The sequence below is a fragment of the Mugil cephalus genome, chromosome 13 (assembly GCF_022458985.1).
Source record: "Mugil cephalus isolate CIBA_MC_2020 chromosome 13, CIBA_Mcephalus_1.1, whole genome shotgun sequence".
In the NCBI taxonomy this organism is placed as follows: domain Eukaryota; kingdom Metazoa; phylum Chordata; class Actinopteri; order Mugiliformes; family Mugilidae; genus Mugil; species Mugil cephalus.
Window position 1 is genome coordinate 15891248 of NC_061782.1, and position 25474 is coordinate 15916721.

General features: G+C 42.5%; 2 protein-coding genes across 3 annotated transcripts in view; one reads left to right on the top strand and one right to left on the bottom strand.

Annotated features, from left to right (window-relative positions):
* Positions 1-316: 316 nt before the first annotated feature.
* Positions 317-25474, top strand: part of sh3pxd2ab (SH3 and PX domains 2Ab) — a 50700-nt gene continuing 25542 nt past the window's right edge. Inside the window, exons 1-6 of one of the 2 annotated variants that reach the window (XM_047602790.1) lie at positions 317-1874; positions 7226-7306; positions 13795-13870; positions 14545-14621; positions 15322-15413; positions 21656-21687. In XM_047602790.1, the coding sequence (XP_047458746.1) occupies positions 1803-1874; positions 7226-7306; positions 13795-13870; positions 14545-14621; positions 15322-15413; positions 21656-21687 (430 nt within the window). In that variant the 5' untranslated portion in view covers positions 317-1802. The remainder of the gene's footprint in view (positions 1875-7225; positions 7307-13794; positions 13871-14544; positions 14622-15321; positions 15414-21655; positions 21688-25474) is intronic. The other variant, XM_047602791.1, reaches the window with a different exon arrangement.
* LOC125018706 (N-acetyllactosaminide beta-1,3-N-acetylglucosaminyltransferase 3-like) lies at positions 458-5040 on the bottom strand. The gene is made up of 2 exons (XM_047602792.1): positions 4693-5040; positions 458-3871 (listed from the first exon to the last, which is right to left on the bottom strand). The coding sequence occupies exons 1-2, from the start codon at positions 4698-4700 to the stop codon at positions 2725-2727; spliced, it is 1155 nt and encodes a 384-aa protein (XP_047458748.1). The 5' UTR covers positions 4701-5040; the 3' UTR covers positions 458-2724.

Genomic DNA, 25474 nt, shown 5'->3' on the forward strand with positions numbered 1-25474 from the left:
CAAATTTTATATTAAGTTTTTCATGAAATGAGGTATTAGTTGACTAATTTTGTGTTGTTGTGCCGAAACAAGCGGAAGGACGCCTTTATTTTGGTGGACGGATATACAGGTTTCCGCTTTGAGTTGGTCTATCTACAGTTAGCTTGACGCTGTTGGTTATCGGCGTCTATTTCCTGGATCTCCGCGGCGACGGGACGTGCTCTGCTCCGTGGATCCGCTGGGCTCAGCCCCCTGGACCCAACCACGCATGGCACTTCGTCATAGAGAGGAGAAAGATAGATGTCATTTTAGGCCAATTTGGACCCATTTTATTTCAGTGGGAGTGAGACAGTTTTGGCCAAGTATGCAGCTAAGAAAATACGTTTAAGCTAAGTTTGGCTAATATTTTATTTTCAATATATTAAACGCAAGATACCTTATGACCTTTACCTTATGGGAAATTAATCTCTTTTCTTAGTATGCTGCTATTTTTTTTCTTTTTATTTTAATATATATTTTTATAATATAACAACAACAACAACAACAAAAAAAAGTGAACAGTAGGAAAACATTCAAATGACAGTGACCAATATCACAATAACAACGACTAAAACACTTTTCTGATTAGGAACTACACATAAAACTACTTTAGTACAACGCAAAACTAGTATTATAAAATGTACAAATGGGTTAAAGAGGTAGCTACTTAAACGTAAAACGTGATGCAGAAATGTTTTATATTATACTGTAGGGTCACAGTTATTAAAACATTGTGACAAATCATATATTTTGCCGACCATACAATACTGCATATGAAACATGAATCTGAATAACTGTATGTAAACATGTAGCTTTCTAATAAACTATTTTTTTATTATGTACAAATAAAATTAGTAGAAGTGTCTTAAGAGGGTGTAGTAATAAACATTGTTTGCAGTGTGTGTTGTGTAGCTCCCCCATGTGGAGAAAGGGACTAAATATTATCGTCTTCTTCACCTCCATGCTCGGGTTTCTTCCACTAGGAGGGAGCAAAGTCATTTAGTTTATGCTGCGTTTAAGTGTAGTCGGAAATCTTGAGTACAAGTCAAACAAGCGTCTTCGTGAAGTTAAAAAAAAAAAAACAGCACTTGTATAGAGTGCAGTTATTCACTACCACCAAGATATTCTCCTCTATTGCTTTTCTGAAGAAGAACCGTCGGGATGTGTTTGGTTTTGGCAGTCTTTTGTTGGAAAAATGATAAACAATAAAATGCAGTAAACAATACAATTCCCTTTTCCATTCACATTTTATACAAATGAACGTGTGTCTTTTCGGCATGTGTGCCGAGCAGATTGTGTTGGGTTTTTTTTTTGTTTGTTTTTTTTGTTTGTTTGATTTTTGGAGCTCGTGTGCTTTGGTACAATGTTACAGAAGGAAAACAAGAAATAGTCCCAAGTAGTTCGACCCCTTTGTTCTTGAAGTGTCCAGCCAGCTGAGGTGGGACCGCCCTGCACATTTTGCCTCGTACTGCCCCTCTGTGCAGCTGCGGTGCAGCCCCTCCGGAGGGAGGAGAAGTCTGATTAAACGCCAGTTTTATTGCGTTGTCATGTTTCACAAGGAGTTCAGAAACTCCGAGACCGTCTGACAACACCATTTAATGGATGCTCCTAAAGCCTGAGTCCGGAGTCTTCTTTTATTTCTTGCTTCCCAACCTCGCTTTTCCTTGAGTGTTGCTTGTGATTTTTGGTTGTCCGTTTTTTTTTCTTTTTTTTTTTTCATGAGTGAACGTCTCCGTTTGTGCCTTTTGTAGTGGTGCAAATTCTGTTGTTGGTGGTCTGTCAAGATGCAGTTCCGCACTGTCCTTGACGTTAATGTTGTGGACGTGCAGAAGAGAAGGAATCCATCCAAACACTATGTAAGTTGTCTCTTCTTTCTGTGTGTCCTCTCTCCCCACTTTTTACCGCCTCTAATTAAATTTAAGCCGTGCCATAGCAGTTCTGTGGATGTCAATCTGTAGCTCTGTCCCACTTTTGGTGTGCAGTGAAACACAACATAGGTAGTGGTCTCTCTGGTAGTACTGTTAATGGTGTTCACAGGAAGAATCCCACTTGCTTTCTTGATCTCGTCCCATCATGAGATCAGTTGTGCGTTGGTGACTTGTGTTGTTATCGGTCCAGCTCTCTGATTTGAGCAATATTTTGGTTTATGTTGATTTAAGAACAGACATGTACACTAGCTGTGTTTTACGCTCAGTGCTATTGCGATTCTTATCATACCATGAGGTTTTGTTAATGCAAATAATGTGTTCTAAACATGAGCACGCTTTCTATGCTATCTGACAGTACAGCTGAACATAAATGTAGTGTCCAGATGTGCTGTGCATTTGCATCAGCATGTGTATCAGAAACAGAATACCAGAAATAACTTCCCGTCAGGCCTTTCACTCAGCCAGATGAGCATGTCTCTATTTGATGGTCAGCAGCCTGCAGGCAGGGCCTGGAGGAAAAGGGATGTATTGTAGCTTACGACCCTGCAGCAGTGTTTAACAGAGACACTCAGCCAACCAAACAGACAGAAGAAAAATCTGCAAATTCCTTTGCATTCTGTCAATTTCTATAATTGGCTTTGAGGCTTGCGAACCAGCACTACCAGTTAAGTTAAGAAATAGTTTAGAAAGAAAAAAATAACTTCATTTAGAGGGTCACACCGACTCTTTCTACCTGACAACAGCCACCGTTGACCGAGCGCTGCAAGACCTTTTTTTATCAAATAAAACCTGCAGTTTCGTTCTCCCCCGTTGGCCTGCTGACACCACACTTCAGATTGGGGTCATTTACTTGTAGCCACATAATATAGATCCTACCAGGGTTGAATTTGTGTATCAAGAGCAGTTCTCTCATGTAGCAAGGGTGGTAGACGTCTATATTTCTAGAGGGAAATCCCCATCCTAGTGTCTTCACACCCATATGAGATTGAGGTGCAAGTTTTGCTTTGTCCAGGCACATCCCAATGTAAACGTCATCAATAGGAATAAGGGGAATCGACTGGGACATTTTGTTAATGATTAAAGCTGTGTGGCCAGACAGAAGGAAGCCCCCACCTCCACAGTAAGGGGGATACATGTTTGGCTTGTGCACCTGAGGCGGAACAAAGTACTTGCTCTGTTGCCACCTAATCGGCTGCGCATTTGTGATCAGGTGGCCGGTAAAGAGGTGCTTGTTTCCGGTGTTATTTTGGAGGCCTTGGAGATACTCAACCATGCCGTTTGTATTCGCGAAGACGTCGTCGTCCCCGTTCAGAAGGAAGCGAGCGTGGGGACAGTTGTTTGCCATCCACTCGAAGAACAGGGCCTGCTTCAGAGTGAGGTTGAAAAATGAGTCGTTGAAGTCCCACTGGAGGATGTCATTGTATTGCTGGTGCTCCAGTTGGAGTAGTTTGTTCAGTCGGTCTTTCTCCCAATGGTCACTTGATGTTCCCGAGATGAAGATCCTTCGAATCTGTGCGCCCTTGTGCAACCTCTCCTTGGCCCAGGTTTTGCGAAGCACCTCTCGGCGGTCGTAGTTGATGGGGGAGCTTTTGATGACGAGCAGAAGGAAGACGTCTTCAGGTTCATCAACTCCTCCGCATTTGTCGGGGACGTCCAGTATGATGGGGAAACTGCGGCAGTGGCGGTAATAAAGAAAGTTCTGAAAGTCTACAGAAAGCATACTGAAGCCCGGGGACTTGGCAGCTTCCACGTTCCGTTCACATTTTATAAAGGAGCTTACATTCGCAGAGGATCTGCGAACCTTTTGTACATCTTCTTTGAGGTACATGTCCATGGGTTCACCAAAGTCTTGAAAGAGATACACAGCCCCTAGAAGGACTATCAGTAACATGGAAGTTAAGACCTTGTTTGTCTTCCTTGAAACTCTGCATGAACAAATAAAAGATTTCAGTATTAATAAGTATTCATAATAATATTCATATTAATAAGCCATTAAGAAAAACTGTGGTTAACAAGTGATCTGTCATTGATCTGGGTTCCAGATGTTTTTTTTGTTTTTTTTTTTAACAGTGAAGCATAAGTCTGTTAAAGTGAATTTGCATTTACCGCCCAGACAATGCTGAATGTGGTAAATTGTACTAAGCTGTTTTCTTTCTTCTTGATATCCCTCTTTAGATTTATCATAGCGCTACATCAAATCAACAATCCTCATGAATACATGAAATATAAAAAAATTAAATGTTACGTTTTAGAATTTGTCCAGTGTGCTGTTCAGATTTGAAACAAAGCATCTTCATACTTAACATTCCTCCAAACTGATACAAATTTAGTATAAATTACAGAATGTACAAGAAGCCCAGCCACAGACATAAATTCACCTTTTATTCAGGACATATGTGCTGAATGTGAACATATCCAAGACTGGTCAAAAAATTATGCAAATATTCTGCCCAAAGATTAACTGCTATTTCCATTTCCCCATTTCCTTGTTAACGTTGACAACATATAATCCAGTCGCAAGTATTTTTCCTTCAAAAATGATCTTTTGCTCCCTGCAAATATTATTATTATTATTATTATTATTATTATTATTAACAGTTTTCTGTTGTTTTGTTTGAAAGATTTTAAAGTAAATGAACATTTATAGATATTCAGAAACAACATAATTAACAATTAACTAACAATAACATAACCCAATCTAAAAATAAGAATAGAGTAAAAGATAAAGTAAAAGAAGGATAAATACCTGATCATCTTGTTACCGTGTGTCAGGTCTTCCGTAAAACATGCACTACAGTCTGCGAATGACCACAGTATGTCAAAGAATACCACGTGCTTGTACTTGATCAACTTGTATTATCAGTCGAGCTAGTCAGACAGGCGGTAGGCTGACGCACAGTGTAACCTGGAGAAATGGCATTTTTGAGGTAATTGTCATGCGTTCCCTGTAACAAATAGATGTTCAGGTAGATTGACTGGAATTCAGCATAAATAAAAATTAAAAAATAGAATAAAAAAATTAATAAAAAAAACAGTTTTAAGGAATGTAAAAGGAAATAGAAAACAAAACCTTGCAGCTGTGAAAGCTCGTCATTCTTACGATCTGCTGCGCTTAAGGTCGTCACTGAGGGATCTCACAGCTACATGATGTACAGGAATGTCTTTCATTCTTTCCACAGTTCAGTGGAACAATTTTTAAAAAATAGTTTTTTTTTTCCTCTTTAATTTTTTGTCCAGCAACCTTTAATTACAGTATATTATTCACACTACACGCTGATTAGAATCATAAAGGAGAAATACTTTGTCTAAAGGTGGACTACTGTGTAGTGGGTCATTGTGACAGCTTCTGATTTGGGGTATTTTCTCTAGCTGAAAAACATGTTTTGCTTCAGGTGTCGAGTTTTACTGATCCACATCAGCGTGTTTTACAGAAGAAGAAGTTTGCCTACATGCAGTTTAACAGCAGCCTTGGACAAGCAGTATCCAAACATGTTAAGACAGTGATGTGCACAGTGTAAACATTCTTACATCCGCCAAATGTACAAAACTCAAATGTGGTAACTCGAGAGGAAAACATTGGGACTGACTTTCTTTAGACATTGGAAATCTGTATTGTATAAACTGTGAGTAGATTTCATCGCATGACTACAGAGCATTCTTACTTTCTATGCGGCAATGCCATAACATGAAGTAATTATACGTTGGACTGATGTGTAGTTTTATACAGACATTCTTGGTCACAATGAGCTCTCCTTTATCAAGTCAAAACTTTGATTGGTCCAATATACCTTAGTCTTCTTTGATTTCACGTTTGGGCCTCAGTGTAATCTTACTGATTTACGTAATTCAATCTGATGGGCCTTGAGACAAAAATCAATTAGTCCATCAGGTCCAATTGGATTAATTAACCTGAGAGTTAGGATCAATTGCATCATCCGTCTCCCGCTGAGGGACGGTCCCTAAGGCCTCTAAACATAGGGCATAGACATTTTCTCTGGGGATTAAAGCCGGAGGTGAGGCAGGACTGGGAAGTCCCCTTGAGGGGAGGAGGAGGAGAAAGAAAAAAAAAATAAAATCTCATTATCTATGAGCTAAGCCACTGGAAATGCTTATCCGGTTTGACAGAGGAAAGAAGCAGCCCTTTGTCTTTTGTCCCGACTGTTCGAGTGTGACTTCCTTCCAGCGACTTGTGGCATTGGAGCCGGGAAGAGAGGGAAAGAGAGAGCATGGCAACTAATCCTTGTTTACATGCACTGCCAGAGGGGGATCATTACAGGAGAGATGAGTCGAATTCAGAATTAAACATTTAGGGTGGTAACGTGTCTGTCGGCTCTATATGACCACCATTCATGGTAATCTAATGCAGATGAGCCCACACACAGAGCTGTCGATTTATCTGCCGTGTTTTTGAAGAACTTTCAAAAGGTCTACAAGCCATCGGTAATGTCAGGCATTTCAGATTCTATCAGAATTACACAATTAATTGTCATTGTCAATCAGCCAACAAGATTGATGGTTGTTTTGGGATGTATCTTGACCTCAAGCACCCTCACTTTGAGTTATGCCATTGCCTAAACTCAGGCTGGTTTGGTCAGGCTGCCTGTATCTAATTAGCGAGCCGCTGGAGAACTCATTCTGCCTCGCTGCACACTCTGTCAGTAATAAGCTGTCGGCAGAGTGAACACTACATTTCAAACCAGCGACTGATGTCCCCGCATCTTGCCACCATATGTTTAAATGCTGCTTTTGTAAACACTGCGCTTAGCTAAAGCCACATCTGGTTCCGAACCCTTGGGCCGTGCTTCATTTTTTTGCGGGCCCTTTATCCGTTGCACTAAATAAAGGATTTTTTATTTCTTTTGTTATATAAGTGACATACGTGTCAAGGAAGTCATGAACATGAGTAAACGCGCTGGCAGGAGTTGTGCCCTGTACCGGTTCAACAGGTATAAAGGATGCAGCTTTGGTTTCACTGCTGAATTAATTACGTTGCAGTGAAAAGGTCATAAATATTTTAATCGAGCACACAGAAACACAAAAATCATTTTGAACTCATTGACATAATACTCTGTAATAATCTGTGCGCCTTCTCATTGACCTCCTGATGACTTTCCAATGTGTCACTGAAACGGAGGAACTTAATGAGTTTATTTGACCTCTGACGACCCTTTGAAGTAAAGTCGGGAGGGCTGAAGCGGTGCCGCGGTGGGTTTGACAAAGTGACTCTGTTCCTAATGTGCTTTTGTTCTTTGTTTTTTTTGTTCTTCTTTTCTCACTAGGTGTACCTAATAAACGTCACTTACTCCGACTCCACTTCCCACGTGATCTACAGGAGATACAGTAAATTTTTTGATCTGCAGGTATGTTGCGCCGCCACACCTTTTCAGTTCACTCATACTCGCACAGTTTTCCCAGATATGAATGTCTTTAACATGTCTTTTTTTGTTGTTGTTGCTGCGTTAATCCCCATGCGTTCAGTGTGACCTTTTTGATCACATCGGGCGTGCTTCACGATGGCGCACTGAGTGAAAGGTCTCATTGAAGGCGAGTGCTTCGAAACAGGGAAACGGGGGAAATCCAGTCAGCAGATGCAGCAAGAAACATGATCTCACTGTGAATGCAAAATGAATGCATTTTCATTTTTTATGGAACAACCAGCAAAATATCTGCACTTCCTGACACTGACACGAGCTTACATTTCAACCACACTCTAGTGTATAAAATCACTTGCTCGCTGTCAAGGCAACAAGTCAAACATCGTATTTAACCTAAACAACAGAGGTTTAAATGCGTGCACCATATCAAGTTCTTTTCTCTGGTTCTTCTCTGATAACCCTCCTCTACAGCGGACTGTATTCTACGGTTAGCAGGCTGCTGTGGTGGGCCGGCCGTAGGAAACCTCTTTGTTCTCTGGTCTCTTGCTAATAGCCAGGAAAATTCTGCCCTGGTCTGTTGGATTGAAACAGAGCCTCTCTCCTGTCTCTGTAAACATTAGTCTTGTACATAGATCCCTGCTGCTGGTGTCTGTTTGTCTGGTCATGGTAATTTGTGTAGAACAACAGTCTGCAGCTGTCCATACAGATGGGATGGGGACAGTATTGTGTGTTTTAACTTTATATGAACAGTTAAATAGGTGTCTAGAGCAAGGCATTTGGGCTGGGACAAGGGCGGTGCGGGCTGAACGGTGTAAAGATGAATCCTAGGATACACTAGAAGATAAAATAAGGAGGAAGTTTAGGGAGTAATGGTTTTGGAGGATTCTATTTGAAGATTGACTTCTCAGCAGCATTTCTCCCTATGATTTCCATAATGTGGAACTGTGACCCAGCCTGTCTGCCAACATTTTTTTTTTTTTTTTTTCCAGTGCCAGCTTCCAAATAAATGCCGCCTCTCCCTACTGAAACTGAGCTCTTGTTTGTGCGTCTGCCAAATGACACCTACCAGTTTTTTCCGAAACTCGCGTGTTTTATATTGAAGGAAGAAAATGAACTTGGGCCGAGAAATGTGTCCCTGATCTCATCTGATAACCATTAGTTCAGAATGAGAAGTTACGCAAGGTCACGCGGCAAGAAAGGCCTTTTAGGACGATTTTTCTTATCTCCTCTAACTGAATCAATCACCGCTGTGTCACCGGTCGTATAAAACCCAACTACAGGCAGTTTAGTTGTTTGTCTTTCAGAGATTAAGTATGCATTTTATTGCCAAATGGATGACCAAAATTGCACTCACTGCTAACGTTTCAAACCTCTCCAGCGCACTAGACATAATTCATAACTGCTCCTCTGGGAGGCAATTATCGTAAATTACCGGGATCTCCTTTTTATCTCGTTTCTTCTTACTGTAACTTTTCTGCTGACCTAATGCGAAGCGAACTCTTTGTAATACACGTGTCGAGTTGAGTGCGCTGGTTCCTTGTTTCAGAGACATTTGTTTTTATGTTGAATAGTGCTGAGCTTGAATTTCACTGACCAGGGGCAGTCCTAGGGCAAGAGCTTTAGCTTTAGCTGAGCACCCCCTGAGCAAGAGAATGTCAGCTATCCACAACGTCATTCTCTCCTTTGTCTTTTGACTGAACAGACCCTGCAGACTCCAAACTATGCAGCCTCACCTTGATAGAGGCAAATCTGTCAACTGCTTATCAATGCTTGTCGGCCCTCTCAATCACCCCCTTCTCAATGGACATCACACCTGGAATCTGCTTTGGCCCGGCGTGGTCCCTCTCAGCCATTTAGCGTACAGCCTTACACCTCGGCTTTAACATCTACACAAATGCCTTCCAAAAGCTTAACAACAGTGCAACAGCTCCACTATGAACTGTGACAGTGTTTGACTGACAGCTGGCAAACTCTTAATAACTACAACGCTAACCGTTACGGCTGGTGCTAATGTTTTGATGTTAAAAGATAAAGTTAATAGGCCTTTGTTTGGTAACTTACAGGAGTTGGCACGCCAACCCTAACGTGTGTGCACATGCCTCGTTGGGGAGGGAGAGGTAAGAGCATACTACTGTAATGCAAGAGGGAGGAGAGCAGTGCTGCATTTCCTTATTAAAAAATTGTGCTGTTTTTTGTTATTGTATCACAGACATGCCTGTCATAGACACCAAAAAAATGTTTTTTCAACTCTTATACTCTTATTTTTAAGGGTGCTTGAGTACTCCCAAATATGGTAGACATGCTATGTTACTGAGGACTGCGTCTGGTTCTCAGAGGGAAATGTTTTTAACCCGCGCATGTTCGACGTGACCAGAAATGGTCAGTGTGTCAAGCGAGTGAGGTCTCTCCTCCCCCCTCTCAATAGCACACCCTTCAACCACAGCGGGCAGAGCGCATCGGCCACGGCGTTCCACAAAACGGAGTGTGCACGCTGGCCTGGTTTCCTTCTGCACAGAAACCTCTCCAAAAATCCCTGAGTCGTCATTATTTTTGGATTGGGGACCTGGAGCAGGATCAGCTCTAACCCGTCTGTGTTATAATTTGTCTGGCCTACATTCCTGACAAAAGTTGAGACTTTAAAAAAGGTTATTTTTCTTAAAAGCAATTTTCCAACATGGGCGTATCTGCAGGCGCATGTGTAACGAAATGAAAAGAGTAGCTTTTCCACAAATGTAGTGTTGCACACCTGCCCACACGCGGATATTCCAAATATGGACATGGGGGAAAATGACCCGCCCACCCAACTCTCCACTACCTCCTAGTTCAGGCGACCTCCTGTCGCTCAAGAATGTCCTTAATTATGCAGAATTTTAAACCTTAATAAAAACTAAATTAATGAGTTAGAAAAATATTCATCCCCATACAGTGAAATAAACTATTGAGACCAAAATCCTTCTTTGTCCCAGGCTGTAAAGATGGATGTCGCCTCTTGGTTGCATCAACGTTAGCAAGAATGTAAACAAAACATTACTAACAGGAGAAATGGACATTGTCGTTGGCAGTACTATTATTGCTGGCACAGTGTTCTGTGTAAACAACTACTGCCAACAAAATTGATGTAATCATTTTTTATTACACCTCTTCTTTTCAAACGGGTATGTCTCAAGAGTTTAAAAGCTTCAGGCCGGCCCACCGTCTAACCAGCAGTAGCTGTTGTTGTGCGTTGAACAATAACTACTTTTAATATAACAAACATTCATACTAACCACTGTCTCGTTATTTTTTTTATTATTATTATTGTTATTCCTCCTTTGGTTTTGCTTTGTTTTTTTCTTTTTGTGTGTCCTGAGAGGTAGGTTGAGGGTTGCTTCATTTTGCGCAGCTGCAGCAGTAGGCCATCCAGTAGGGGGACCCCATTAGAGGGGGATTACCAACCAACCAAATAAAGCCCACTTTTCTTCTTCTTTCTTTTGTTTTTTTTTTTTTTGCATCAGAACCCCCTGTGCTCATGTTGGATCTCTGCTTGGTCCCTAAGGCATCTCGACTTCATCATTGTTCAGTAGGAGATTTGGGTGTGGTTTGCTAGTAGCTGCTAATGTAGCTGCAAGCCTGCAACATGCAGACATGAGCAACAGGCCACAGGCAGCTTATAAACTCTTCAAACTCGTCTTCAAACTACATAATTTGGTGCAATTTAACAGCTATTTCTGGAAGCGCAAAAAGTGCTTAACAGCTTTTTCTTATAGATCTAAAAATTTGAGACGTTCCCCTTTAAACAATAAACTAATTATAGTAAATGTAGCACACAGGCTGCAGAGATGAGGCCACTTAAGATTTGAGCACAGTGCAGAGTAAGTTTGTTTCTGTTATTGGTTTCTGACAACAACAACAGTGCACCAACTTTTACAATAAAATCTGATTAATTTTAAATAAACCTGAGACGGTTTGTGACGGCCTGTTGCACCATGATCTTTCTGGAGTAAACAGTAGATGTCAAAACATAAGCCGGAGCTGGAATCGGATAGTTTCCCACTCGAACATTCCTCCAAACTCCCCCAGTCTGAGATTCCTCTCAGAGCAGCTTCTTTGTCTGCGGCACAGAGCAGCCTCTTTGTCCGTTCCCTCCTCCTCCGGGTGCAGTTAAGTTTAAATGCATCAAATCATGATCATTACGGTTTTACAGAAGCTGTTTTTGGTTTTTCCTGTCACCATAATTTTTGCCCGCAGTATCCTCATACCAAGATAGAGATATACTTGATGACTGAGCGCTTTTTGTCACTCCTTCCTATGCCAATAGGTCGGAATGCTGATAATCAAGCGCGGGGAACGAGGAAATGATATCATAGCACCTGTTGCTGCGCAGATAGGTTTATTTCCCCCAGTCCAGAGGAACATAGATTCCCCAGAGCTCCTCAGAGCCTCAAAACTAAACGTACGTGAAACGTGAGAAATGTTTTTCTTCAGAGTTTTGTTCCAAGTGGTTCGGCTGTTGCCATAGAAACGGATTTCACACCTGTCTCGTGGCGCTGCGAGTGAATCCTGGCCAGGCACATGTTACGCTCACTTCTGGGTGTGAAGCATCTTGTGTCATCCGTGGTGATTTTTTTTTTTTTTTTTTTCAAGGTGTCGAGTGAACCCTCCCGTCTTGGAGGGAGTATTCGGCTACGTCCAGCTGTGAGGCTGATAACACGAGTGTGCAGCTTCGTGTGTCACGCGAACAGTGTACTGTTGTAACAACTGGGATTTTTGGAAATTACAGCCTCTGCTGTGAAATTGGGTCATTGCCATAGCATCTTAAATAAAAACAGCCTGGTTTGTTTACATATTTGATGTCAGTTTTAGGAGCAGGAGACTGCAATCTTAGTAAGATCAGAAGTCTTTCTTTGCTTATGTGGTTAACCAGCGCTATTCCTTCTAGTCAGCCCTTTTTCTTTTTTGCCCTTAAAGCACAATAAAGATGTCCTCTTCAAAGGAAAACACTTTTTGTTAGCCGTCTATAGTTTGGAGGAGGGGGTGAAATGTCATGCCCTGAGAAAAATGTAGAGATTCAGCAGAGCCAGCAGATGAGAGTGGAAAAGAATGAACCGCAAGGAAACCAAACCACCTCTTTACTGAAGCTGCAAAGAGCTCCTACAGGCCCAGACAGACTGGATCCAGCTCTACCCTCTGAGCTCGATTCTGTTTGTCCACCTGGTTCTTTTTGGCTCACTCAAAGCCGAGCCTCCCTGTGCTTAAGCTTGACGTCCAGAGCCTTTGCAGTTTAACGGAGCGCATCTGGAACGAGGCGAGGCAGAACGAGCGAAGGCGGGGCCACATCTGGATCTGCTGTTGCTATAGGATGCTCTCCTGTGCATTTTGTCGCATGGGTGGAACTTCATCCAAGGAGGGAACTCTTGTCAGTGATGATTAGATGCACATTTAACGCATTTGCAGTTCATGCATTTTTTTTCTTTTTTTTTTTCTTTTCAACAAAGCATACATCATGCAAAATTCACAACACGTGTTCCTTACGCGGGAGGGACGGAAGCACGCATATCCGAGCAGAGACACGCTGAAACAGTTACATACTGCTACACTTAAAAAAAGCTGCTGTCATCGTAAAAGTCTTGGCACAGGCTTCGTATCTATTTTCGCCGTCTGTTTCGCCGTGAAGCAGATCTCTCCAGAGATCATCCTGTAAATGGACACATGTATCAAGTGTTAACATCAAAGCGCTAATTATCTGCCATGATGGCCCTTAAAGCTCCTTAAGTGGCTGCCGTTTGAGGCTTTCTTCAGATAAGTGCGGGTGACGTAAGTCCGTCTGCTGCCCCGCAGATCAAAGCGAAGGTAGTGGCACGACACAGTAGCTTGTCAGACGACGTGTAATTACACCCTGTGTTGAATCCATGCACCACAACAAAGAAATCAACAGTGGTTTTTGTTGTGCCTCTGTTTTTATCATAGATCACTTCAAAGCTTATCAACTACAGCTGATGTGGTTTTGTCGTCAAATAGTTAATTTTATTCGAGTTGCTTGCTTTTTGTGTTGTATTCTATTGTGTCTCTGTGGTTTCGCAATTCATGATTTGTCTTTGCTTTTTGTTTCAATTTCTGTTCCCTTGCGGCAAACTTTATCTCGTGGTTCCTCACGGTGCAACGTGCCAAAATATTGCATTATTATTTTAAATGTCGCTTGCTCTGAATGCTGATTCCCTGGGTGATTTCTTTCATACTAGTGGGTGGTGTTCTGGCCCCATGTGATCGTCTTGTTGCATTGTCACACGATTGCTGAATTGTTAAAATGAACACATCTGTACTCTAATAGGTATTACTCTGATGAAGACTATGTGAGTCCAAACACGTTGGTTGTCCCTGTTTATTGAAGGATTTTTATATATTCAGAGTTCAGTCTCAGTTAGTCTGCTTTAGGATTTTCACACTTACAGCCAGTTCCTTTGTTTTCATGTTTGTGTCTTTGCTTCCTTTTATAGATGCGAATCCTCGACAAATTCCCAATCGAAGGAGGACAGAAGGACCCCAAAAAGAGAATCATCCCTTTTTTGCCAGGTGATGAATTCAGTGCACAATCCCTGTCTGATTTATCCAAGAATGCAACCTCCAAAATCCATGCAAATAAAAGACGTCCATTGTGCTCACTGGTTCTCCTACACACTCCATAGCATGGCCTACCACATTGCATTGTTTTGTAAACTCCCGTACTCCACCCAGGCCAGATCAATCTGTGGTCATGGCCGTGTCAGTAGGAGTTCTTGCCGAGAGGGATTTGTCTAATCTGATAAACTCATTGTACGGCCATGCAGAGGAGAGCAGTGAAGAAGAGATCCTTTGTTAGACAGGACGCGCTGCTCCAGTCTGGCCAGCGCTGTTTTGATCCGCCTGCAAGTCCGACATGGGACGAGCTGGATTCCCTCAGACGCAGCAGCAAACAGCTTGCACACTCTGGTGGTTTCAGGCTTTTAGACACTTAACATTAGCCACCGTTTATAGGAGTTATAAAGTGGGGATTAAAAGAAGGGGCAACGAGGGAGAATTGTCCAGATTAATGGACCCTGAGTCAACAGTTCCCACTACATTTGATGAGTAAAATGTCCATTTATTACTGATAGGTTTACATCCGCCGTCGATACTGGTGGAGTTCATCATGCCGGTGCTTTTATTGAGGCATTTTAATTGTTCTGCTTTGAATGTTTACCTGTCATTTCTTCATTTTCTTTCTTTAGGTAAAGTCTTGTTTCGCCGCAGTCACATAAGAGATGTAGCCGTCAGAAGGCTGAAACACCTGGATAATTACTGCAAAGTAAGATGATGTTTTGCTTGCTATATACAGTACAGTGCATTCATTGGAAGGACATTAATATCTATGTCGATGCTCCACTCCCCCGATCGTTTTCCACGGCATTTTTAAGGCAGACCTCAGCATTTATCTCCCCCCACCAGCCTCGACAGGAAAGCAACTGCTCTATCTGCAGCGGTCATTTCCTGTCACCAATGTAAATAGGCAGCATATGAAGGAAACGAGGGAAACTGGGGGCACGCTGGGGGTAAAACAAAGAATGAATCAGCAGACGTGACGCGCAGCAGTGCGTTCAGTTTGGCTGCCTCACCCTTTCTACGCTCATTAGGTCAGAGGGGGAATTGCGGGGCAGGTGCGTCGCCAAGCTTGGCACCGGTTTTCACTCAGCCCACCCGGGCGTGTTTTCTGAGTCGGGTGCAGCTCAATCGGAACTTCGATCAAGCTGAGATCACCGGTTGTTACGTTATATCTCCCCCGTACGTGCTTTCCTTTGTTTCAACCCTCTCTCTGGGCTTGGAGCCTTCTTCCTTCCCCTCCACACCCTCCACATCACCGTCTGGTCTTTTCATCTGACTGACCGCACACTGACTAAGTGTGACAACCTGGTTGCTCATTGTCATTCAAACCAAACTCAGGCAGCTTTAAACGTACTTGCAAACCTTTCAACTATTGTTTTTTTTCTGACTCCCTTTTTTCCCCGCAGGCTCTGATGAAACTTCCCTCCCATATTTCCCAAAGTGAGGAGGTCCTTAAGTTCTTTGAGACCAAGTCAGAAGATCTCAACCCTCCCTCAGAGTGAGTAACTTTGCACTGCAAATTATGAGCTGTTATTGAACATTAGTGTGTTAGCATCTACCAAACATTGCCCTCTGGTGGGTTGTAAACACTGGGTGTAGCAGCGGAGTGTTTTTGTGCTTCAGCAGCTGGGACAGATGTCTTTTTATCCATACCGTGACCCTTCTTGATCCAGAGGCTCGGCTGCGTCTCGGATGATTGATTAATACTGGTGGGGAGGCAATGCGCTTTATTAGTAATGATTTCTGGGGTTTGACACCTGATGCCAGAACAAATGGGAAAGGATCAGCGGTGTCATGAGAGTGCAGCCGAGTTCAAGTCCCAGCGCAGATAAAGGCTGGCAGGCAAGTCATTCGTCATCTTCAGTTCAAAGTCAAAGAGTGGGAGTAATTACGGGCTGGCAGCGAGAGGACAATTCGTCTAAATTCTGCCTTTTCCTTTTGATTTATACGTCCACTTGTACGCCACGACGAGTTTAAACACATCAAACTTCCATCTTGTATCTTGTTTGTTTGCGCTGAAGGAGAAAACTGTGATAAAGTAACGTCTTGAGTTGTCCCTCCACTACCCCCAGGCCCACCACCTTTAACCCCCCTAATCCAACCACGTCAATCCCACTTTAAAGTGAGACCCTCCTCCAGTCGAGGTCTAAAAGCCGTGCCACACAAGTGGTCACTTCACTGCAGGAGGACCTGGACTATTTCAAAATTACATTTAGGAGCCGGTGTTTCAAGATCATAGAAATGTTTTTGGTGTTAAAAATGACAATGTTTCATGTTAAGTGTTTAAAACGAAGGGAAAATAACTGGAAATATTGAGCAAAATAATCAGTGATAGTCATGGACATTGTCCTCATCTGCTACTGCCATCTAATGGTTGACAGAGGTCACTGCGCACATTAAAAACTAAAACTAGAAATTAAAGCATGTAACGTTATTCCGTCACAAGAGGGAGCCATGCAGTAAGATTAAAAATATAGCAGTATACACCGATCAGCCACAGCATAATGGAAATTCACAAAATCTTGTGACAATACAAAGTTCTACGGGTTAAATGTTTGGACCTGGCATTATTGTGGATACTGTGGGATGATCCACAGAGACCCCTCACCGTTGGGTATTAGGCCGATATGCGTTCAAATGCAGTGTAAAGTGTTTGGGAACATTACAACAAAGTGGACTCGTACCTTTTCTGTAGAGATGTTACATATTACTGCTTGCCTCCACCATTAACAGGCCGTAGTCGTGTGACACACTCACACCTAAACTAAATGTTGGTTAGAACTGAAATGAATTGGGCGGACAGTGAAACATTTTCAGGTTCTTAATTTAAAGGCCACTTTTTTAGTGAGTAATGTTTTTCACGTAAGACCCATAAAGATCTTTGGAGCCAGGTTTTCCTGCAGTCTGGGTATGTTTTTGCATAGAACTGGACAGTGCATTACATCCAAACGGTGATGAAGAAGTTTTAGAAGCCTCAGAAGAAAATGAAGCTTCGACATTATCATACATTTGTGTTATGGAAACATGTTTGTTTTTTTTAATATTCTTACAATTCATCCCACACCCTGAGGCCCAAATTAGGCTACAACAGAATACATGCAGAGAATATTTTGGCGTTTAAATTGCCTCCATCATATTGAATGCCGGTGGCTATATATAAAATGAAAATACAACATTTTGGTCATTGATCATTTGCTCAACCCTGCAGATTTAAGTCTGGATGTTTGTCTCGACAAATAATGTGGCTTCGTTCACATCAGTTAACTGGTGAATTTTGGTGCCACATCTTTAGTGTGACTTTGTTTTTAACTATATATTATTGTAAGCGTTAATGCTTTGAGGATTGTTAATCCCAGTAGGGAAATCTCCTGTTTTCTTTGTTTTTTTTTTGTGCAGCTAGGAGACGAGCTCCAGTTTTGAGCAGCTTACTTCTCCACTTTAAATAGCAATTCACTGACTGTTGAATTGCATGTTAAAATACACAGACAGATACATTTGTTGTGTCATTCTTTAAACTACATTTAAGTGAGAGGTATTTTGCACTTTGCAGAAAATGTAAATGTAAAAAACAAAAATGTATACACTCACTTGCCAGTTCATTACACACTAATACACTAAATCTTAACATTTTCATTTTGGAGGCAAACAATTTTGTGTTTAACTCAATCCACAAACATCATCTTAAGCTGTTTCAACACAAACTGAGTATTAACAGTACCTAATGAATTGGCAAGTGAGTGCATACTGTATACACAAATTTGTTCTCTGCAATCAACCCATCGGTTTGTACACACATAAAGCAGGGTTTTTACTTGAGGGCACTGAGGATCAGTCCGCCTCTGTAACCCCAAGTCAAGCAGCTAATGATACACCCATAGAGATGGTATCATTTAGTTTTCAGACCCGTTCCTCTTTTCCTATTCCTGTTTATACCATTGACTGTATATATGATTTGTACACTTCTGTTATGTTTGATTGAAGAGATTGATCATTAAAGTTTTGAGAAGATGTACACTTTATCAAGAATACTTTATGGGCAACAGTGTATATTACAAACTTCATGGACTAGTTCCCTGGGTTGTGGTTTTTCTCCACCACATTCACAGATTAAGGAAGGTGCAAGATGCATTTGCATTCTGAATGAAATCAGTTCATTTGCTAAAACCTCTCCTCTGTAGCTCAGCACAGATCCATACCTTCGTCACTTTCTTTCCCATGCGATGACTACACGAGCCTTAATTCTAACCATTGCATGCCTAACTCCAATGATAACCTTAACCTGAATCCAATTATTAACCTTCAGCTTTAATGTGGACACCTGCTTTGTATCCTTAAACTGCCGTCCCTCATTGTGAATGTGCAAACACACCATGATTAATACCAATGCGCAATAACGTGTTTTAAATGATATAAAACACACTGTATTTGTCTGCAAAGCATTTTCTTCTTAGCTTGAAGTTTAATTTGACACAGAAAGGGAAGTTATTAGTGGCTGATACGTGGTCGAACTAACATTCCTCTACTCTGACATCACTGTGCAATCACGGCCAAACTTTGCTGGAGACTCGGGTTTGTGTGTGTGTCTCACAGCACTGTTACCTTTGTAAACGAGATACACACACAAATGAGACCTTGGCTCTATCGTCATGATTTGCTGTTCAATGACGCCGACCCGCTGACCCTCAGAACCGGAGGTTAACCCCCGCAGAGGTTAATCTGAGGCCGTGCAGGAGCGTCTGCATAATGTTTACACGGCATAGGGCAGATCCTCCAGTCCTCTGTGGCTCGGCTGAAAAATGTGAGAAAATTATAAAATAGTAATATCTCACGCATTCCTTTTCGAATAGGCCCACCTACAAAGATTGCGCTGCAGTTGTGCGCAAACAGATGGTCCCTCTCAACTTGGGCTTAGGACGGATTCTCAGGGGTCTGGACTTTTAATGACGTGTTCAGCCCTTGCGCACTTGTAACGCACTGTTCTTGCATCTCCTGGCATGGGCGTCCACACAGTGAAACCAAAACTGTGTGAACAGTGACGAGTGTTTCCCAAATTCTTCCTCTCGCGTTCAACTCACAAAAAAAAAAAAAAAAAAGTCTGAAACATTTAATAGTGTTTGGACATATTTTGGCTCCCCCTTACCTTCGCCTCATCTATTAGATTTTACTGGTGATAGGAGGACAGAGCACAGAGTCGGAGCTGTGTGCTCAGTCTCCTCCTGGGAGGAATATTACTCCACCTCTCCGCTAAGGGTCACGAACAAGCAGGGCAGGTCAAGCATCTACTTTATCCCCATCATTCTTCCTCTATAGTTCCAGTTTCAACCCCTCCCCTTCTGGATTTCAGCAAAATAAACATCATATATTCCGAAACATTAACATCTCTTAAACAAGGATTTTGCACACTGTGAAGTGGGTAAATACTGTGATGTATCCCAAATATCTGCTCCAGCACGTAAAGAAACGCTCACGTTGCCTGTAGAAGATGTGCACACTATTTCACTTCCTCTCCTCTCCACATTTACTCCGCGCACAATCTGTTTAGGCTGTGCTTATTTTTTAATAAACTGTAACCCCCTTTTTTCTGTTGGCTCGGCGTGAATGTTTAACATTATTGCTGTTTCAGCTCCTTGTATCATATACAAAGTTATGAAGCCCATACAGCAGCTGTTTTTCCACAGCATGCTTAGAGATGCAATATAAACATTATTCTTGCTCTGTCACAGTCCAATTTAATAGCGCACTCATGGTCGTTTGATTTCGTAATTAAGTTTGTGTGTCTTTAATGAAGCTATTAAAAAGTGAGGTATTACGTGTGTGATTAGAAATGTCTCATAACGCATCCGTCTCTGATTGTGCATCTGGAAACAGAGAAGCCCCGTGCCAAAAATGACTTTATCTGAATCAACAGAGGAAGAGTTCAGTAAGATGTGTCGCTTTGCTTGAACTAAGGTAATAATATTACGCTGCTTGCCAGACCCGATACGTAGTTCCAGAGGGATTTTACATTTGTGGTTGTTGTCATCTGTAAAGCAAAACCAAATGTGAAACTGCACAGAAAAAAAAAAAATCTCCTTTACAAATTGCAAAATACTTTGAAAAAGTTTTCTTGTTAACTGGAATCCGTGAATTCACAGAGAGTCGGTGAACAGACTGTAACCTGGCGAATGTTGGGCAAGGTTTATCCAAACATGTGCTCATATCCATAACTGGCCCTGGCTCCAGCCCTGCCGCTGGCCCCTCCACAGAGCCAGGTGTCTCTTCCCATCTGTGTCAAACCTCACTGCAGATCTGCTAACTAAACGAGGACGTGCAGCCAGCGGTCTGGTCTGAAATGTTCATGCAATTGCAAAGCGTCACCGCTGATGTACCTGCGTTGCGGTAAATGAAGCATGAGGACTCAAATTTGAAACGGCAATGCGTTGATGAGTGAATTAAAACGTATTCATCACATACTCACTCTTTGTTTCTAATTGACAAACTTCTGTCAGACTTAGAAAATTACTGTTTATTTTCTGGATAGAAGAATGGTGACGGTTTACAATAACGCAAATGTCTCAGTCTGAATGAGTGTGAGAGCTCATCATGTTGCAGCTTGAGAAAACACATGCAAACAAAGAAGTGGTAAGAAAACATCTTACCACTTGTGGGGGGGGGGTATGAAATCTTTGGTTGATTAGACATTTCGTATATATATATGTGTATATATATCCCCCCACAATTTTTTCCATCGCAAATTAAAATTCTTTAAATACACATCGACATGAATGCCATGTCGACGAAATCCCAGGCGGATGATGCAATATCAGCAGATGAGAAGCTAACTGAAGCTAACTGCTGAGACCAAAATGTCTTGCTGAGTCATTGTCCCTGCTACTTTTAGCCATGTTTAAAGTTTAAACTTGAATCTGTCAGTTATTTTCTTTATCTGTCAATACAGTCAGGTGTGTTTATGTCAGGTATGTTTACCCAAAAGGCGTTGAATGAAGGCAAATGCAACATGATAATAATGATGTATATTTATAAATAGCACTAGGACCCGTTTTCTCACTAACACCCCTGTTTGACCCCACCACAAATGAAAATTTGTGGTGGGGTCGGATCTCAAGTGGTGGCTCCGAGACACATTTTACTGCGAGGTGTGAGCGGTCCGATACTTGTGGTGAGATCGGTAAGAATTAAACCTAAATGTCTCCGTACCACAGACGGAGGTCAGAGTTCTGGAAAACCCACAGAAGTACAGTAAATGTCAGAGCAGTGAATGGCGAGTCAAGCGTCAAAGCACAGAGCAGGTTCATTGACACCAACTCTCTTGGTTAGAGTCCAGGCTCTGGGACAGAAAGACGCTTTCTTGTCCAAAAACGAATGGGATTAGGAGGGAGATATGATACTGTTGTTTGGTACATAAGTGCCGTTCTGTTAAAAAGTGGCAGCTGCATCACCCGCTTGTCCTGAGACATTCACACGTTAATGTATATTGACTAAAAAGGCTGATGTTTGCTTAGTTACTGTCCTTGACATACTTACTGTGGGACTCACCCGTGCGTGTCCCACCCTGTCTCCCTCCCTCTGGTAGTGGGTCAAGTTCTGCATGCATTCTCAAAGAGGGTTTGGCTGGCACCCGTGTGCCAACTGCACTTGCATGGTCTCAGGAAGAGATTCAGCTGTAACCAGTTACTGGATTGATCGAGTCGCATTAATGCGCTGACTGAAAATGTTGCTCTGGTGTTGTTTCTTTTTCAGAGACTGCGGAGGCTCGGGCAGACGAAAATCAGGTAAGGAAACTCTTTTACATCAGTCAGTGCTCATCACTCATCTCTGCTAGGTGTTTTATTTTGTGACTTCAAGGCATCTTTATACACAAACTATAACGGTTTTCATCAGTTTTCAAACAGCTGCTTAAAAGGGGGGAATTCCACCAACTGTGCGTTTCCAAATCTCTTTACAAGAGTGGAGGATATTGAGGAAATGATGTCAGAGTTGGTTGAAGCTGAAAGCCTTGAACGTACTGGCAGGGGTTGAGTTGCATTGTAGGTGACGTGGTACCCAGTTGTTGTAAAGATGAAGAGCATTTAAAGCTGAAAAGATTAGTGGATTTATTCATTAGCCAATCTCAAATGACAGAATTTGTGGATTTGTCACACATGGCAGCTGAATATGTTTGGACAAATTGGAGACGTGACCTTTTATTAATTGTAAAACATTATCTGCAGATTAACTGATAGTGATGATAAATGGTGTCTGCAGCCCTTGTTTGCAAATTATACCTTGGATTTTGCTGCGATTGATTTTGATCTTTTCAATTAAAATGATCCATATTACTATGAAGAAATGCATGTTGGGTGACGGAGGCCACCTGTGTGTGCCTCAGTATTTGCATTGCCAGCGGTGGTTGGTGTTCTTGTGTGTGAGAGAGTGCGAGGAGGACAGAAAAACTGAGTGACTCAGCTGGGGATATGAGCGTAGGAGGCGGCAGGAAAAGTATGAGAGGGGATTGCTGAACAGCTGTGCAGTTGTTGTGTATTAGTGTGCGCGTGCATGCTCAGAATACCCGCATGCATTACTGAATTACATGTTGGTCCTGCAATCAGACGGCGCTGTGGCCATCCTTCCTGCAGTCTACCGCAGTTGACATAGCTGGGCCGTGAAAGTGTGCACACGACCTGCAAGTTAATTTTCTGTGGGTGATCCGCTGTGAGGAAAAGCTGCGCTGGAGCTGCCACCAAATGAAATAAGACCCCAACCTAATTTCATTATGTGTTCCATGGTATTGAGGCTTTATGTAACAGGGAATTCCAGCGACATAGTGAAATGGAAAAATTGTCTTATTTCAGCTGTATGTGTGTGTGTGTGTAGCCTAGATTCAGTCTGTGCAAGATATTAGATTGGCCTCCAGTTATATTCATATCGGCTGCCTGGAAAGTTCATCGATGCCGCTTGCATCCACAGTTTCCAGCTGTTTTATTCCAAATGATTCGGTTTAATATCAAATATGTTATCAGCAAGTTACTTTCCATGATGGGATTATATTTATCCCCACTTTAAGTCTATCCGATCAAATCAACCAATAAAAACAATAATAGCACACTTTACTGTATGCCAACTTGGTTTATAATTCACGGTCAACACTTAGCACATAGTGTACGGTCTCTTCATACTTGATCTCCAAACCATAGTCCCCGTGCTGGACATTAGTGGTCAAAGATTGATCCCTCTCTGTTAAAGCAGGGCAGCAGATAAAGCGCAGCAAGTCTGTGGCAAATTTGTGCTGCATCTGCAGCTTATGGTTTCCGTAATTACACGGTGCCGGTCTCCCATAAGAGTTTACTGAGCCCCGGCCCCAAACAGGAGAATGTGGGCCTTTGCCACAAAATTGCGAGCTGTTAAAGGTTCGACTAGGAACTCTGTTTACCTGGCGAGCCGGAGAAATTACAAGAGCACACTCGGAGATGGTCACTCGCTTTGTTTGCGTCTTGCGCTACGTCGCTGGATTGCACGGTGATCGGTGGATTTTTTTGGAAAACTAACGAGTCCTCTGAGACTGAAGAAGACCACAGTTTTGGTTCTGCATCACATTAAGACAAATATGTACATGAGGTTCAAATAAAGACATGCTGTCTTCTGTCTAACGTATAATGGAGTTGACCAATAATGAAGTGATGTTCTGCCATAAGCAAACCCCTAAAGGGAAAGACTACCTACTACTACTTAGCTTCAGGAGCTTCTTTCAAAGCGCTCAGGCAGAAAGTTATCTGACCAGAGGACGGTTAGAAACTGTGCAGGAGAGGAAAAGAGACAGAGTGCTCGGGGGTGTAGTGCATGTGAAAAGCAGCTGGAGAGGAGAGGAGGTTTACGTGGCAAGTGGAAACCATGTCAGTGCTGCGCACGGGCCGAGCGAGTGCGTTTATGTGCGCAGACTTGCTGTCTTTATTTGAGCTGCAGGTCTCCGGGGGCCTGCAGGGTGTGTGTGTGTTTATGTGTGAGGTTGTGTCCGTGCTGGTGTTTAAGCGCTGAGTGCGGATGCGCGCGCTCGTCGGGAGGAGAAGGGTTAATCTGCTGAGGGTTTAGATGGTGGGTGGGTCAAGAGGTCCGGGTGTTTGTTTGTGTTTGCAGATGGATAAGATTTTAAACTGGCATAGGAAATCATTACAGCAAATGAGCACTTTCAGATCGCTTTAACGAGCTTACGCTGGTTCAGCCGTTTCTTTCTCAATGAACAGCTATTGAACACTGTGTCCCTTAGACGCGCCACCAACCCCTTTCTAGACTTGTGCACAATGAGGCTCACAGTACCTGAAAGAGTCATTTTGTGGTTTAACCCAAGTTTAAATCAAATGTTGGATTTTTTTTTTTCTTCATAAATATTGCTGCTCAGTTAATGCATTCTAACATCGTGCCCATTTACCACTGAACTCTGGCTGTGTGGAAGCTCCGCCCCCCTCCCCTCCTGCAGCACACAGCAGATCCAATACAGGCCGCTCTGTTTCTGATAACTGGCCATTTGTCACTGTGGACTCACCCCCCCTAGAGGCAGAGCGTGAGCTTCAAAACCCCACGTTTAAAGACAGAACCCCTTCTGTATGAAAATGAGATCATTTATTTGTAATCTCATGTGGGGTGTCAGCATTGTCAGGGGGATACGTTACGGTCCTTTTCCTTCCATATACTGCTTGTCAAGCGGTGAAGGCGTCAGAGTTTCTGCTGGAAAACTTGATGAAGTGGAGGATTGGTTTGAAGTCGCGCTCATTAAAGTAGCAGCTTGAATCTGATTCCAGTCTTTTTTGTATCATCCAGTGTAATTGTATCGGCTGATGTTATTTCTAGGGGAGCTTTAGGGGAGCCATGTTTTTTCTTTTTTCTTTTTTATCACTGTCATGTGTCTGCACACCAAGACGCACTTTACGCGATGTGTGCCCCCGTAGTGGCCTCGTGCATTTTACCGATCATGAGTCGGTTGAAAGAAAGGGAAGAGGGAAGACTGCTAGGAACCAAACATGGGTGTAAACAATGTGGATTTCAAATTCTTGCAAACCTCCGCTCTCCAAATATTTCTTGAGGCACTCGATGCATTTTACAGCAAATCTAAACAAAACTTTAAAGGCTTCCAAGGAAAACTCTGTGGAACGCAGTGGGAATCTGTCTAATGTAGGTTTTCCTGGCATTTTTCTAATCTCTTCACAATTGCAATTTGATCTCTAAAGTATTGAGGCACTCAGCAGATCACAGCACTTGATCTGCCTCAATATTTTTTCAGCAGTTTTTAACAGCAATGTGAAGGCTGTCTCACTGTAAGATGATTTTGGGGAACATTTCTGTACTATTTATTTGTGGTCTGCCCCTTCTCCCCCGAGGCCACATACTGATTCAATGACATGAGTACATCTGTACTACATTGAACAGCAGTTCTGTGTCCCTCTCTAATCCAGCTGCACATCTGCAGCTGATGAGCCAAACAAAGGCATCGCGCTTTGCCAAATCTTACTCTTCTCAGCCCGGTTATGCTCTCATAAAGTTACCCCGGGGCTCTGAACGTGGCACTAAATCGTGAAGGCCCGTGCCAGC